Here is a 16,207-nt window from a genome sequence, read left to right as displayed (position 1 = left end):
TGTATAGGTGAGCTACAAGCTCTTGATGGTTGATCTATGTTGTAAAGGTGAGCTATAAGCTCTTGATGGTTGATCTATATTGTAAAGGTGAGCTATAAGCTCTTGATGGTTGATCTATGTTGTATAGGTGAGCTACAAGCTCTTGTTGGTTGATCTATGTTGTATAGGTGAGCTATAAGCTCTTGATGGTTGATCTATGTTGTATAGGTGAGCTACAAGCTCTTGATGGTTGATCTATGTTGTATAGGTGAGCTACAAGCTCTTGATGGTTGATCTATGTTGTATAGGTGAGCTATAAGCTCTGGCGACTGACGATGTTCGGGTTCTGGTGGGCCGTCATCATTTACTCCATGTGTGTACTCATCATGTTGTACACATACCAGTTCAGTGATTTCCCCGATTACTGGAGGAACGGCACGGGACTCTCTGACGAAGTGTAAGTATATTTCAAAAATCAGCTTACATCATATTAATTAAACTGATATATGAAATATTGATGGTTTTAGCTCCAGCTTAATAAACAATAAATATTTTAGTAAAATGCTGAGATTTTGGGACTCGGAGAGTTGTTTCTGTATGTATCAACAAAAAAGACACTTCCTCCACTTTTACAGAATTATCAATTTTAAACAATTAAGCTAAAAGTAGATAAAAAATACTTAAGCCGTCTCAAATTTATTTTTAAAATTTTTACACTATGGGAAGGCATGGCTTGTTTGAGGATAAATATGGAATGTTTTCTTTATTTAATAGATTGTCGGACATTGGTCTCGAGATCTTTGACACCGCAGGTTTATTTGAGAAACTGCTGACACCAACAACATTCCTCATTCTCATCATCCTTCAAGTCCACTACTTCCACAAACCCTTCCTACTGCTCAGTGATCTGGAAAGACACAGGTATAGTCCAAAAAATCAGTGTCATATGAATGTTTGTTGTACAGAAAATCAGTGTCATATAGATGTTTGTTGTACAGAAAATCAGTTTCATATGGCTGTTTGTTGTACAGAAAATCAGTTTCATGTGGTGGTTTGCTGTGCAGAAAGTCAGGTTCATGACAATGTTTGTTAGGAAAGAGAAAACCAGTGTCAGTCATTTGGATGTTTGATGTACATAAAATCTCACAGAAAAATCACTGTCATGTGGATGTTTGTTTTACAGAAAGGAGGAGATACCCCAACCAGTAGGTTCTATGACGACGGACACTGAAGGAACCTCGGATAGCGAGGGTATCATCCTTAAACATACCAAGAGTAAGCGTTCTGATTATACTGTATACGTACTGATGTTTTCACTATTGTACTTTTTAATCAACAAATCTGAACTGATATCTGATATTCTGTTGAAATCTTTCTGTATCTCTCTAGATATATCATAGATTCTCAGCTGGGCTATGATATGATGGAGTGAGGACGACTTGATCATGGCTATTTGCAAGAGTGGGCTTAAATGACTCAATTTTATCACTAGTGACAATGCTATCTTTAGGATTGTTCCAGCTAGTCAATAGAAGTGCACTAAAAAAATGAGTTTCTGTCCATTAAATTTCCCAATTTTGAAGCAGGACATTTTTTACAACCTTATATGCCTATATAGCAAGATTAAAATCATATTATCAGTCAGACAGGAGATTTCAAGTACGACTTGGTGGTTCTTATCTCTGAATTCTCTTATATATTCATAATTAACCTTTAGTTATTTAAATACCATTGCCTTTAACCTTGTGACCTTCTGAAGATTGACCTTTGTGACGAAGGGTTGACCTCTGATTTTATGTTCCCCCAGAGATGAGACGGAGAATGAAGTACTACTTCCTGATAGCGTGGTCACGGTGCAGTGCCTGGTGGACCGATTTATCACGACTCCTGTGGAGGATTGCTCAGATTCACATTTTCAAGGTCATCGTTTTCACGATCTTCATGGTCGCCATTCAGGAGGTAAGCTACATCTTAATCCCGTCTGTCATGAAGTAGTCGTGGACAGCTGTCATATGACATGTAACTCTCTATCTGTCGAGCTCTCTGTGTCTCCAAAAAAAAAAAAAATAAATATTGGGAGTAATATTGAATTTCTGTATAGAAAGTATGTCAAAACCTTAGAAAGGAGGTGATGCATGGCGGCCCACGGCCGAATCTTATTTTATGCATGATATTATGATAGACTTTTACCAAATACATGTCATTTTAGACACAAAAAACGAAAATTGGCAAATGCTGTATACTCAGCGCCACCTAACATGATTTCTGTAAAAAATGTGTACCCTCCCTTTTAAATTCAATATATTTCTTGTACAAAAGTACTTGATAATTTTCATATTGCATTGATAGTCTCATGTGATGTTATATTTTATAAAAAACATGTGTGTTTAGTATGAATTTGTATATTAGAAAGTGTAATTACAGCTTTTTTAACAAAATTATCAGTAAAAAATTTACCTTCTTGAAATTTTCTTTTATTTGTTAAGTAGATAAAATGTAATAATCGTTGGAGTACTATCAAATTTTGCTTTTAAAAAACATGTTTCCATATTAATCTTAATACACAACCAAAAAAAATCATGAAAAATTACTGGATAACAAAAGATTTTTGCATACAAAGAAAGGTCATGAAGTAAATTGTATTAAAAAACCAAGGGTTAAAAAGGAGCACCCTGTCTGACACAAGCAGTAAAGCAGTAAAATAATGTTTAATCGAACGTTTTGATGTACCTTTTGTAGCATTTGCCTCTATTTTTCAGGACTTTCGGTACTTTGATATGTTGTCCAAAATTTGGGGTGTATGCATTTAACATAATAAAATCTTGGCATATCCAGTAATTCACAAAATAAATTTGTTTCATTAAATGTGTATGAATATCCATAGATTATTTCTAACCGGAAATTTTGATAGTACTCCATTAATAACTTTGTGGTATTAGACTTTAAATGAAAAGTTAAAAACAATGATTTTCACAAAGAAGACATCAAATTAGGCTGAAATTTAATTTTAGTGTCACGGAGCGTGATGATTCATATACAAAATAAAACCTTAAACAAATGGGGTGAATTTGTTTCACAAATAGGAAATAAAAATGTGTTCTATAATAATTAGTGGTCAAAACATTAACTTCTTATGCAGTTTGATGGGGAAATAATGAAATCACCAAAAAAAGAATATATACATTGAGGGATGGAAATTAATTCCTCCCACATAATCGGGGATATTATGCTTTTGACAAAAATATGTTTCTGGGAAAAAAATCACCGTGGGCCGATTTAGCCCTCCTATGCACCACCTCCTTTTGCTTCATTTGTATCGGGGCTGTGATAGCTGAGTCTGTTCGAGCACCGGCTCTGTATAAACCTTAGGTGGTAATCCAAGGTGTATGGTTCACTACTCCCTTCTTGTATTGGTCGTTAGGAGAGCTGTGTATCGCAAGGTGGGTAGCGATACGATTCGTATCATGATACAGGGGTCACGATACGTATCACGATATATGAGAAGCTGATGACCTATCAGATATCTGGTATTCCACCGAACAGAAGTCATATTTTGTACTTCCGGAATATTGGAGTCTTTGTCTACATTTGTTACAAAAAGGTTTGTCCGTTTGCCACAAAGCGTTCTTGAATTTAGATAATTTGGATTTGAAAGAACTCCAACAGGCAGCTACTACATACAAGGAAATCCGGCCTCAAAATGACCATAATAGGGTGATAAACCCAACAAATAGATAAATACCATTCTTATCAAAGCAGGATTGGGACATACATGTTTTACAAACACAGAAACTAATTACTGTTTGTGTATATTACAGATATCTGCCATCAGTGCTGTGTACGTGATACTACTTGGAATATTTCTTCCTTTGACGGCCGGCTGGAAGTTGATGTCCCTGCTGTGTCAGCTATGGACGTCCACTGTTCTCCTCTCTAAAACCATCTACCAGCTGAATATTGTGGAGAAGGACTATTGGATTTCCAATTGTTCTGTAAGTATTCCGACCCGGATGAATTGTTACTTTTAGTAACTGTTGTAGGTGCTGAATCCATATCTACCAATTAAAGAAACAGGAGTAATGCTCATTTCTCTGGTCAAACTGATACAGTTTACTGTATTAAAGGAACATGAATAATGCTCATTTCTCTGGTCAAACTGATACAGTTTACTGTATTAAAGGAACATGAGCAATGCTTATTTCTCTTGTCAAACAAATAAGAGTTTACTGTTAATATTAACTCTTTCTGTACTTGGTATTCCTTCCGGATTCCGTACCGGAAGTAGTTATTAGTCTCGCCCCCAGAAGTTTTAACAAAATGGCAGACTACATGTGCATTTTTGGTGTGTTGTTATTTTCATATAGAAACAGAAAGGTTAGTGTTATCTTTGTACATGATTAAGAAATATTTAACCAAATATGATCTAGATGTCAGATTGAACACTCTGAAACGTACTAGACAGTGATATCTAAAATGCAAATGTAGCAAGCCGCCATATTGTTTACAGCAACACATTGAGAAAATATCACCTATTTCTCTAACGGAAAAACATGTAACACAAACGAAATAAAAACGAACTTATTAAATAAAATGTTTGTTTCAAAAGTTTTGAACGCATTTTATATGTCATTGCATTGGATAATTGTATATGTCGGTTGATGTTTTCAAAAAATCAACACTTTAATAACGTCAAATTAGCCAGTCGACTATAGTCGACAGTGGGGAAGAGGGTGCTTAAAATTATGTCGACTATAGTCGACAACGGGGAAGCGGGAGCACATTTTTATGTCGACTATAGTCGACAACGATACTGAAAGAGTTAAAGGAACATGAGTAACGCTCATTACTGTATTAAAGGAACATGAGTAATGCTCGATCATTTGTCTTGTCAAACTGATAGTTTACTGTATTAGAGGAACACAAGCAATGCTTATTTCTATTGTCAAACTGATACAGTTTACTGTATTAAAGGAACATGAGCAATGTAGCAATATCCAGCATGCTTGTTTACCTCTAAACAGTCAATGGTATTTTGATTTATCGATATGCATCTTTGATTTGAATTCTGATTGGTCAACATACATCATTGATGTTTTAAGGATGAAATCACATGCTATAAACTCCTCAGCGACAGTGATATTCACTTAATTACTAGGTGTATTATGACTGAAATATAAAAATTTATCTTTGACTTGTAGATGGTGGCTGGAAACAATTCGGGGAACAATACAACTAACGTCATCAACCCTTTTGTCAACGGGACCATCGACAACGCAGAATGGGTCGGCTTTAACAAGACAGAGGATCTTTCCTTCTATCTCAGGGTGACTGTTTTACTTTAACTTCTATCATAATGTCAGGACATTTTCAAATAGAGAATATTTTTCGTTGAAAGCAGTACAAAATATAGAGAAACTTTACTGACCCTGTGTTGGACCATTGTGTCAGATATGACAGGGTGTCTGTAAAGTCAGTGTAGACAGTGGCCAGGCCAGGACAGGGTGTCTGTAAAGTCAGTGTAGACAGTGGCCAGGCCAGGACAGGGTGTCTGTAAAGTCAGTGTAGACAGTGGCCAGGCCAAGACAGGGTGTCTGTAAAGTCAGTGTAGGGGGTGGCCAGGCCAGGACAGGGTGTCTGTAAAGTCAGTGTAGACAGTGGCCAGGCCAGGACAGGGTGTCTGTAAAGTCAGTGTAGACAGTGGCCAGGCCAGGACAGGGTGTCTGTAAAGTCAGTGTAGACAGTGGCCAGGCCAGGCCAGGCCAGGACAGGGTGTCTGTAAAGTCAGTGTAGACAGTGGCCAGGCCAGGCCAGGCCAGGCCAGGACAGGGTGTCTGTAAAGTCAGTGTAGACAGTGGCCAGGCCAGGACAGGGTGTCTGTAAAGTCAGTGTAGACAGTGGCCAGGCCAGGCCAGGCCAGGACAGGGTATCTGTAAAGTCAGTGTAGACAGTGGCCAGGCCAGGACAGGGTGTCTGTAAAGTCAGTGTAGACAGTGGCCAGGCCAGGACAGGGTGTCTGTAAAGTTAGTGTAGACAGTGGAGGCCATCGCCGTTCTTTTGGATATGGTCGGATTTTACAGGATGTCATTAAATTCAGTGGTCTGTAAATTCAGGTTTCACTGTATTCACTGCTTTGTATACAAAATTGTACAACGAACCCTAGTACTGTGGATCACATTTAAAGCAATTTCTGTCAATTGTAGCAATATTCTAATTATATACTTTCATACCATTGACAGATTTGAGTCTAAGACCACCCCTGTATTTTTGTGTGTTTCCAGAACCACATCACCATATATACCACTGACAGATCTCGGTCTAAGACCACCCCTGTGTTCTTCCGTCTCCGTATATACCACTGACTGATCTCGGTCTAAGATCACCCCTTTATTTTTACATTTTTCCAGAACCACATCGCCATCCTACTGTTGATTGCCTTCGAGAGAATAGTGTTTTACCACCAACAACAACACTACAACAGGGCCAGCTTCGTGAAGCCCCCTCGCGGGATCATCTTTCCGGAGATAAGACGCCCCGACGCAGACAAAAACCTCATCTCGTGCGCCAAGTTTTTTGCCAACTACTTCTTTTACAAGTTTGGTCTGGAGGTGAGTGCTTGATTTAGGTGAATAAATTATAAACTTTATTATCAGAACACTTTTGCCAAAATGAGGGATATTTGGATTTGTCTTTCCGTCCATTCGTTTGTCTGTTTGTCTGTCTTGCTACCGTCAGGAGAAATAGCTGCAGCAGATTTTCTTCAAACATGGTAACAAGGTTAAATGTGTTTATCGCTCAGCCAATTTAAGTTTTATTTCCATTTTTACCTGGCTTTATTTGGCAGAGTTATGGCCCCTTCATTGACGAAAAAATTTGTTTTCTGCTGTTTCTATGCAATAAGTCCCACAAATGTTAACCGATTATCACCAAACTTAGTAACAGAGTTATCTTACTCAATTTTTGTCATAATAAAAATTTAAATGTGAGAATCTAATACTTAGATCATTAATTATGTGAAATACTGATGGAGAGACTTGGAAAAATGATCTTAGTCACAGTAACGTTTTGTTTCTGACCAGGTGTGTTATGTGATGTTTGCTGTGACGATCAGTGTCAGGGTGGATGCCTACAGTGTTTTGTATGCCGTCATACTCGGCACGTTGCTGTTCCTGTCCCGACGACAGAATGCCACCATTTGGCCGCTGTTCACTATTTTTATTGCCATATTGCTGCCTCTTCAGTATGTCCAACGCCTCGGCCTTCCAACGGGACTGTGTATAGGTGAGTCAGATCATCCCACCTCGCTCTGATGGTAATTAAGGGGACAGAGTCATCACCCGTCGCTCTGATTATAATTAAGGGGACACAGTCATCACCCGTCGCTCTGATTATAACTAAGGGGACACAGTCCTCACACATCGCTCTGATGGTAATTAAGGGGACACAGTCATCACCCGTCGCTCTGATGGTAATTAAGGGGACACAGTCATCACCCGTCGCTCTGATGGTAATTAAGGGGACACAGTCGTCACCCGTCGCTCTGATGGTAATTAAGGGGACACAGTCGTCACCCGTCGCTCTGATGGTAATTAAGGGGACACAGTCGTCACACATCGCTCTGATGGTAATTAAGGGGACACAGTCGTCACCCGTCGCTCTGATGTGATTAAGGGGACAGAGTCGTCACCCGTCGCTCTGATGTGATTAAGGGGACAGAGTCGTCACACGTCGCTCTGATTATAACTAAGGGGACACAGTCCTCACACATCGCTCTGATGGTAATTAAGGGGACACAGTCGTCACACATCGCTCTGATGGTAATTAAGGGGACACAGTCATCACCCGTCGCTCTGATTATAACTAAGGGGACACAGTCCTCACACATCGCTCTGATGGTAATTAAGGGGACACAGTCGTCACACATCGCTCTGATGGTAATTAAGGGGACACAGTCGTCACCCGTCGCTCTGATGTGATTAAGGGGACAGAGTCGTCACACGTCGCTCTGATGTGATTAAGGGGACAGAGTCGTCACACGTCGCTCTGATTATAACTAAGGGGACACAGTCCTCACACATCGCTCTGATGGTAATTAAGGGGACACAGTCATCACCCGTCGCTCTGATGGTAATTAAGGGGACACAGTCATCAAAGTTCGCTCCAATGGAGATTAAGGGGAGATCACCCTTGATATTTGTGTTTAGTTCTTTTTTTTTCATCATTAACTTTGCAAAAAAATTATTCTTTTGATTTTGATTGAAGAAAACCTCAATATTTTGATTTTGAAAATAGAATAATAAGTTTTAATGACTCAGCAATTTTGACATAATTGTGGGTAATTGATGGATGTCAGTCTTTATAGAGGATGAATAGACTTAGATTTTGATATATATTTGGGTGAGTGTAACTTATTAATAAGTCTTTGTACAGGATTAATAGACTGCTTGTTATATAATTCTATTTACTCTGTCAGAATACCCGTGGCCATGGGACGATGATCAAGTCACGGAGAACTTAGACAGATGGCTTGTTTTACCAAACTACTTTATATCACAGTGGCCAGAGGCCCGGAAATTAGTCGGTAAGTTTTACTCAGTCATACCCCAGTGGCCAGAGGCCCGGAAATTAGTCGGTAAGTTTTACTCAGTCATACCACAGTGGCCAGAGGCCAAGAAGTTAGTCGGCAAGTTTTACTAATTTAGTCATACCCCAGTGGCCAGAGGCCAAGAAGTTAGTCGGCAAGTTTTACTAATTAAGTCATACCACAGTGGCCAGAGGCCCGGAACTTAGTTTTGATGGAAGGTGTAAAATTCTTTTCGCTGCCAAATAGGACAAATTTGAATATTTTGAGAAAGTGGACCTCACTAATCGTGACTGGCCTACAATTTGGCAAATTGCTCCTGTCATTTTATGGACGGGAAACCCACCAAGACGAGTATATATACTAGTAGGGAGAACATACTGCAGTTAAGAGGCTACAATGCATAGCTATATCAACATCATATTATATATTCTCAGATATTATTATATTTTGTTAAAACAACCAAGCTTAATGAAATTATTATTTCTATCTGAGTAAATATTAACTTCTTCAATCATTCTACTTATTACCAGTCAAAATTAATTACCTGGCTTTTATGAAAATTAACTATAATATCAACTTTTTGTTTCAGCTGACTTTTTCCTGTTGCTGTTCATGGCCCTACAATGGCAAGTGTTCCGTAAAGAATCGGGGCCCAATATGGCAACCTACGGAGGGGGAGACAACTACGACATTTTACTGGACGTTGAGGGCAATGTCCCAAATCCTGTGGAAGATTTTACCAGTGTTGTAAAGTATGTCATACGTCTTTGTTTGTCGTTAAGTATGTCATATGTCTTTGTTTGTTGTAAAGTATGTCATACGTCTTTGTTTGTCGTTAAGTATGTCATACGCCTTTGTTTGTTGTAAAGTATGTCATACGTCTTTGATTGTCTTTAGGTATGTCATACGTCTTTGTTTGTCGTTAAGTATGTCATATGTCTTTGTTTGTCGTTAAGTATGTCACACGTCTTTGTTTGTCGTTAAGTATGTCATACGTCTTTGATTGTCGTTAAGTATGTCATACGTCTTTGTTTGTTTTAAAGTATGTCATACGTCTTTGTTTGTTGTAAAGTATGTCATACGTCTTTGATTGTCATTAAGTATGTCGTACGTCTTTGTTTGTCGTTAAGTATGTTACACGTCTTTGATTGTCATTAAGTATGTCGTACGTCTTTGTTTGTCGTTAAGTATAGCATACGTTTTTGTTTGTTTAAAATCTTATATACACTTTGTATTTAATATTCACGAAGCTGTCTGCCATTCATTTATCTCTCACATAATTTTGTAACCAAATCTGTGGCGATATAGGGATTATATCCTAAAATAGCCATACTAATTCATACAGTAAAAAAATAAAGATTTGATCAGGATCATGGGACTAGATTAGTTATACATCATTTGATAAATTAAATCTGAATTAAATGAAATTTTGGCAAAAAATTTATGATAAATTTCTGGCATATTTTAAAATTGCCAGAGCTAGATTTTTTGCATAAATGCAATATATAGTCATATTTCTGTTAAATGAGAAATTATGGGCAGCAAACATGTTTTACAATTGTTATGTATAATTGCTAAATTATTAAAAGTAATTTTGTCTCCAAACAAACCAACCTGTGATATTTTGTGTTTGTAGATCATATTTAGATATAGCCAAGAGTGGATTCTTCGTGTACATGTACTGGGCGACCATGTTTATCGTGTTCCTGGCGGGCGTGACTCGTATCAACATCTTCAGTATGGGCTATGTGATCGCAGTTTTCTGCTTCATGTGGTATGGACAGGAGTTCCTTCTCAAGCCTCTCCGCAACATCAGAAAAAGGTAGGTGTATCTTACTGAAGGTCTGCAACATCCAGAGAAAGTCCATTCTCTTTTATCCAGGATCAGAATACAATGTACATCCTTTTATCATATTAATCCACAAATAAGCCCCCTCCCGTAGTGTAAAAGTTTAGTACCATATTTATCCTCAAATAAGCCCTCTCTATAGTGTAAAAGATTAGTACTGTATTTATCCTCAAATAAGCCCTCTCTCTAGTGTAAAAGATTAGTACCGTATTTATCCTCAAATAAGCCCTCTCTCTAGTGTAAAAGATTTGTACCGTATTTATCCATAAATAAGCCCTCTCTCTAGTGTAAAAGATTAGTACCGTATTTATCCTTAAACAAGCCCCCTCTCCTAGTGTAAAAGTTAAGTACCCTATTTACTCTCAAATAAGCTTCCTTTCTTATAGTTAAAAGTTTAGTATTTAAGTTAGGGGAGCTTATTCATGACCCACCTATAGTTAACAATTTTAGGACTTTTTATTCTGGAATCCATCTGATGTTAATTTATGATTTAAAACGTCCATTTTCAGCTGGAATTTACTAATTGGTTACAACTTTGCGGTACTGTTCCTGAAAGCTTCACTGCAGGTAAGAGGCAGCTAGCAAGCAATTTACCTGTACTTTCCCACAGTCACTAAAGGGTAAAATATGAATTTTACTCATGAATATACTCATACAATTACAAAGCCTTACATTACTAAAAAAAGAAGTAAAATTTTTTAATTGAATCAGTAAAATTTTGTTCCATAACAAAAAGAGTATAATAAGGACAATTCAATGTGAGCTAAAAATACTTACAGACTAAAATATAACTTAGTTACCCCAAGAGCATCCTTATAGGGAAAGTAACTGTAACGTACATGTTTTAGCAGTGATCTTGATTTTACAGCAATCTTATTTTATTTTAGTGGTAATATTACCTTATTTTAGTGGTAATCTTATTTTAGCATTTTTTGCGCTGGAAGCATTCTGCTAAATTATGACTGCGCTTATGGTAGTTTATCTACATTGGTTTCTATGGCAGTGATTGTTGGTGTGCTAATTCATCATCCCGTAAATCTGTTATAATTTGGTTTTGCGCGAAAATTGGAGTGCGTCAAGTTAAGTACGTTTACTAACAGTAAATGAAGGGTTCTACCTCCTCTGGCCTTTAGGGGCTGAGCACCAGCTCCTATGATTAGGAAGAATTAAGGGTCAGCTGTCCAGGCCAACTGCCCCTTTTATCCCAAATTTGAAATTAAGATGTTCCATTATTGGTATACAAATATTTTCTCCACCTCCAAGAATATACCATGATGGCAAAAAAATTCAAATTAAATATTGTTTAGTATGCTTTAATCGTTATGCTGCCCCACGATTCCTTTATGAAAAACATAGGATTTTGTGACAGTTTCCTGACTGTATTATCAAGCCAATGAACTAGTATCCTAGGTTTGTGAAGATGCTTTCTCTCATGCAGTCCCGACACTTTATCACTAGCCCTCCACCTCTGGGTTGCGAGTTCGAAACCTATGTGGGACAGTTGCCAGGTACTGACTGTAGGCCGGTGGTTTTTCTCCGGGTACTCCGGCTTTCCTCCACCTCCAAAACCTGGCACTTCCTTAAATGACCCTGGCTGTTAATAGGACGTTAAACAAAATAACCAATTTCTCTCAGTTCTTCCTGAAATCATAATCAACAGTCAACAAATGGAGTAATTACCTGTCTGATTTTATTGATTCGAGATATTTTGATTTTCAGTTGCTTGGCTGTGTCTACATCAACAAGCTTTATGACGGTAACTGGTGCTGGCTGGTCCAACTTCTGGGTCTAACGTGTCTCACATCTCCCGATATATCGTCCGCCAGTAATTGGCCAAAAGGTAAATAAAATGGGTGCTGGCTACTCCGTCTTTAGGACTAACTTGTCAGGCCTATCCCGATATATCATCCGTCAGTAAGTGGCCCACAGGTAAAAACACTGGTACTGGCTTGTCCATCTTTAGGACTAACATGTTTCGCCTCTCCTGATATATTGTCTGCCAGTAATTGGCCCATAGGTAAATAAAACTGGTACTGGCTAGTCTGTCTTTAGGACTAACGTGTCAGCCTCTCCCGAAATATCGTTTGCCAGTAATTGGCCCACAGGTAAATTAAACTGATGCTGGCTAGTCCAACTTCTGGGACAAACGTGTCTCCCATGTCCGTGTGTTGATAAGTAAAATTGGTAAAATATAGAAAATCAAATGATAGGGATTGAACCAGTGTTAATATATTGGTAATTTTAATTCAACAGATTGTACAGTCGAGGAGGATGACACGGGCCTGATGTGGGACGTCATCTGTTTTACGTTCCTCCTACTACAGCTACGGATCTACAACAGTCACTACTTCAGGCATGTGGTGTCAAGTTCCGAGGCCCAGAACAGACTAGCATCCAGGTATGATCTGATTCAAACTTAACATTGTCTGACCATTAAAACATCCATGTACGATCAGATTCAAACCTAACACATCAGATTCAAACTTAACACTGTCTGACCATTAAAACGTCAGGAAGGCATCCAGGTACGATTAGATTCAAGCTTAACACTGTCTGACCATTAAAGCATTAAGGAAGGTGTCCATGTACGATCAGATTCAAACTTAACACATCAGATTCAAACTTAACACTGTCTGACCATTAAAACGTCAGGAAGGCATCCAGGTACGATTAGATTCAAGCTTAACACTGTCTGACCATTAAAGCATTAAGGAAGGTGTCCAGGTCTGGTCTGATTCAAATTTAACACTGTCTGATCAATATTTACATTTACACTGCAGCCCCACTATATAACTTTACCAAGCTCACTTGAAGGTTACGAGTCCATAACTTCCGAATCTTTATTATGACGTCATTATTATAGTGACGTCATAATTGTCACGTCGGCGCTAACGAAAGATGAAAAGTAGCACACTTCATTAAATTTGCCTTTGTCCAGTTGGCATTCATTAGCCCATAACTTCCAACTGAAAACAGTTCAATGCTTAATTAAAAACATCAGGAAGGCATCCATGTATGATTAAATTCAAACTCATCACTGTCTGACCATTAAAACATTAGGAAAACGTCCAAGTACAATCTGATTCAAATTTAACACTATCTGACCATAAAAAACATCAGAATCTGATTCAAACTTAACACAGTCTGACCAATAAAATATCAAGAAAGTTTACTGATAAAATCATCAGCTGAACTTTTGTTCAGTATAGATCTGGAATCTTCACTGATGTTGTGTGTTACAGCGGTACAGAACTTTTGTTCAGTATAGATCTCGAATCATCACTGATGATGTTTGTTACAGCGGTACTGATGTTGTTTGTTACAGAGGTGCAGAACTTATTAACAGCATCCTGGTCCATTATGTGAAACAACAGAATGAGGACGAACAGAGTGTTCTCCTGGGGATTAAGATGAAGATGGAAAGTCTGAAGGAGAAACAAAAGGCCAAAGTCAGGAAGGATTACATCGAGACGGAGGAACATTTCCAAGGTATTGTTAGGGAGTTTGTACAGATTCTCATTTCGGGATGCTTTTTAAGTTTGATTATTTTACATGTAGAAAATTTATAATCAATTTGCCAAGCGTTATAATGAACTGTTTCAGTAAAAACTGATTTCTTCATTAGAATACACTGTAGCAAAACGTTCCGGTCTCTACTACCAGTTTCTTGTTAATTTGTTGCGATACGGTCCAGTGACTACTATTTATTTGTTGTGATACGGTCTGGTGACTACTATTTATTTGTTGTTTGTAGCGATATGGTCTGGTGACTACTATTTGTTTGTTGTGATACGGTCTGGTGACTACTACTTGTTTGTTGTTTGTTGTGATACGGTCTGGTGACTACTATTTTTTGTTTGTTTATTGCAATACGGTCTTGTGACTACTATTTATATTTGGTGTTTATTGCGATACGGTCCGGTGACTACTACTTGTTTGTTGTTTATTGCGATACGGTCCGGTGACTATTACTTGTTTGTTGTTTGTAGCGATACGATCTGGTGACTTCTGTTTGTTTGTTGTTTGTAGCGATACGGTCTGGTGACTTCTGTTTGTTTGTTGTTTGTAGCGATACGGTCTGGTGACTACTTCTTGTTTGATGAAGATGAAGAGAAGGATGATAAACGTAAAGTTGATAGCGTGACGTTTGGAGAAGGGAAACCAGAGGATGAAGATGGCAGACTTAGTCCTACCGCACTCATCAGCACAGCCATCACCTCTGGAGCCGGCGCGGCGGTGGACATGGCTGATGAGAAGGATGAAAAGGTTTCTAATTACTGGTCATTGGAAATCTTTTACAATAGTCATATTATTAAAGCTAATTCTGATATTGTTCCATTAAGCTTTATGCTTGTTGAAAAGAAATGCAGTGATAAAAGCTCATTATATAATTATGGGTTAAACAGTTATCTCCCTTATATCATGCTGTTACGAAATCAGACATGCGGAAATGAAACCTGATTTCTAAAATTGATTCTCTCATTATCAACAGAATATCATTTCAAATGTTTGGGTTTTTCTTCCACAAAAAAAAAAAATCAATGTTGCTGAATTTTAACTCCTGATTGACTTTCAAATTGATAAGATGTTGATATTGTGATTAGATGACTTTGTGTGTATTAACTGACGAATACATTCACACAGGAGGCAGGACAGCAGAAAGAAAAGGACAAAGATGAACAACAGTCTGATGATGACTCAGATAAAGGTTAGAGAATCTATTTCTCAGCATCAGTTGCCAATAGTTTTTGCCATGTTGAACTCTCAATGCTTCGCTGGTATAAGATTTGTGTATGATAGCGCTGGTTATCATTGCATCAAGCTTATATTCATTCAAAAAAAAAAAAAAAAAAAAAAAAAAATTGGGCCTACATTTAAGAAATCTATAAGATATGTTTCTTATATGTTTTTTTTTTTTTTAACATTTTACATTTTGGTATATTTGCTTTGTCAAATATTAACTTAAAAATCATGATTGGTTCCAGAAACATATGTACAGAAGTCGTGGGACTTCATCAGGTTCATGGCACGGCTACTGGAAAGCTTCGCTGATTGGCTGATCGAGATGTTCAACGACATATCCAAGAATTACCGCATGGTTGCTTCTACGCTTGAGGAAGAAATGAAAGAAGAAAAGAAGAAAATACATGTAGGTTTTTTTAAGTAATTTAAAAGATCTAAAAGAAAAAAAAATAATCTAGACTGTATTTTGGTTATTGATAAACAAGCTTTAGCATATATTCAATTTATTTTATGATAAAAAAAAATTATAAATCTGAATCTGAATTTAAAAAAAAAAAAATTTTTGAGTAGATGACTCAAATGTAAATTATAGAATATGACATATCAAACAATTATTTATATAAAATGAATTGCAACGAATATCTACAGGCATGGACAATACTAAAAACCACAGGATTTTTGATGTGAAGATATTTTTTTGTGACAGTTCTCAATTTTATAGTTTTACCAAAAGTTGAAATCAATTAGGATGTACATTTCACAGAAATTAAACAGACTTTAATTGTCTCAATATCTGTAATTTTTGAGTGTCTGTTTATGGAGAGTAAATTCTGTCATTAAAAATAATGTCATTACACGGTAAACAACACGTTTCTGTATCCGCAGGCTGAACGGTGTCAGGTGACCTCAATGGAGGAGCACCGACTCGACCTTGATATCTCGGGTGATGAGGACGGGGCCGACGCCACTGACGGTCAACCCACGTACGTAATTTCTGTTTCTTTATGGTGTTGCTTCACTATTAACAAAGTACGAACCTGTGTATGAATTGAGCA

General features: G+C 37.6%; 1 protein-coding gene across 3 annotated transcripts in view; it reads left to right on the top strand.

Moving 5' to 3' along the window:
- The window catches only part of LOC117337421 (piezo-type mechanosensitive ion channel component 1-like), a 90,294-nt gene that overhangs the window by 49,446 nt on the left and 24,641 nt on the right, over positions 1 to 16,207 (top strand). For all 3 annotated transcript variants that reach the window (XM_033898404.1, XM_033898403.1, XM_033898402.1), the window contains 19 exons: positions 288 to 436; positions 754 to 900; positions 1,163 to 1,254; positions 1,787 to 1,938; positions 3,798 to 3,971; positions 5,178 to 5,303; positions 6,384 to 6,584; positions 7,056 to 7,257; positions 8,450 to 8,557; positions 9,150 to 9,312; positions 10,197 to 10,382; positions 10,919 to 10,976; positions 12,129 to 12,249; positions 12,663 to 12,807; positions 13,735 to 13,898; positions 14,479 to 14,675; positions 15,054 to 15,117; positions 15,395 to 15,558; positions 16,038 to 16,135. In XM_033898404.1, the coding sequence (XP_033754295.1) occupies positions 288 to 436; positions 754 to 900; positions 1,163 to 1,254; positions 1,787 to 1,938; positions 3,798 to 3,971; positions 5,178 to 5,303; positions 6,384 to 6,584; positions 7,056 to 7,257; positions 8,450 to 8,557; positions 9,150 to 9,312; positions 10,197 to 10,382; positions 10,919 to 10,976; positions 12,129 to 12,249; positions 12,663 to 12,807; positions 13,735 to 13,898; positions 14,479 to 14,675; positions 15,054 to 15,117; positions 15,395 to 15,558; positions 16,038 to 16,135 (2,711 nt within the window). The remainder of the gene's footprint in view (positions 1 to 287; positions 437 to 753; positions 901 to 1,162; positions 1,255 to 1,786; positions 1,939 to 3,797; positions 3,972 to 5,177; positions 5,304 to 6,383; positions 6,585 to 7,055; positions 7,258 to 8,449; positions 8,558 to 9,149; positions 9,313 to 10,196; positions 10,383 to 10,918; positions 10,977 to 12,128; positions 12,250 to 12,662; positions 12,808 to 13,734; positions 13,899 to 14,478; positions 14,676 to 15,053; positions 15,118 to 15,394; positions 15,559 to 16,037; positions 16,136 to 16,207) is intronic.

Source organism: Pecten maximus, chromosome 11, assembly GCF_902652985.1.
Source record: "Pecten maximus chromosome 11, xPecMax1.1, whole genome shotgun sequence".
Taxonomy (NCBI): domain Eukaryota; kingdom Metazoa; phylum Mollusca; class Bivalvia; order Pectinida; family Pectinidae; genus Pecten; species Pecten maximus.
This window is presented reverse-complemented; position numbering and strand designations above follow the sequence as displayed.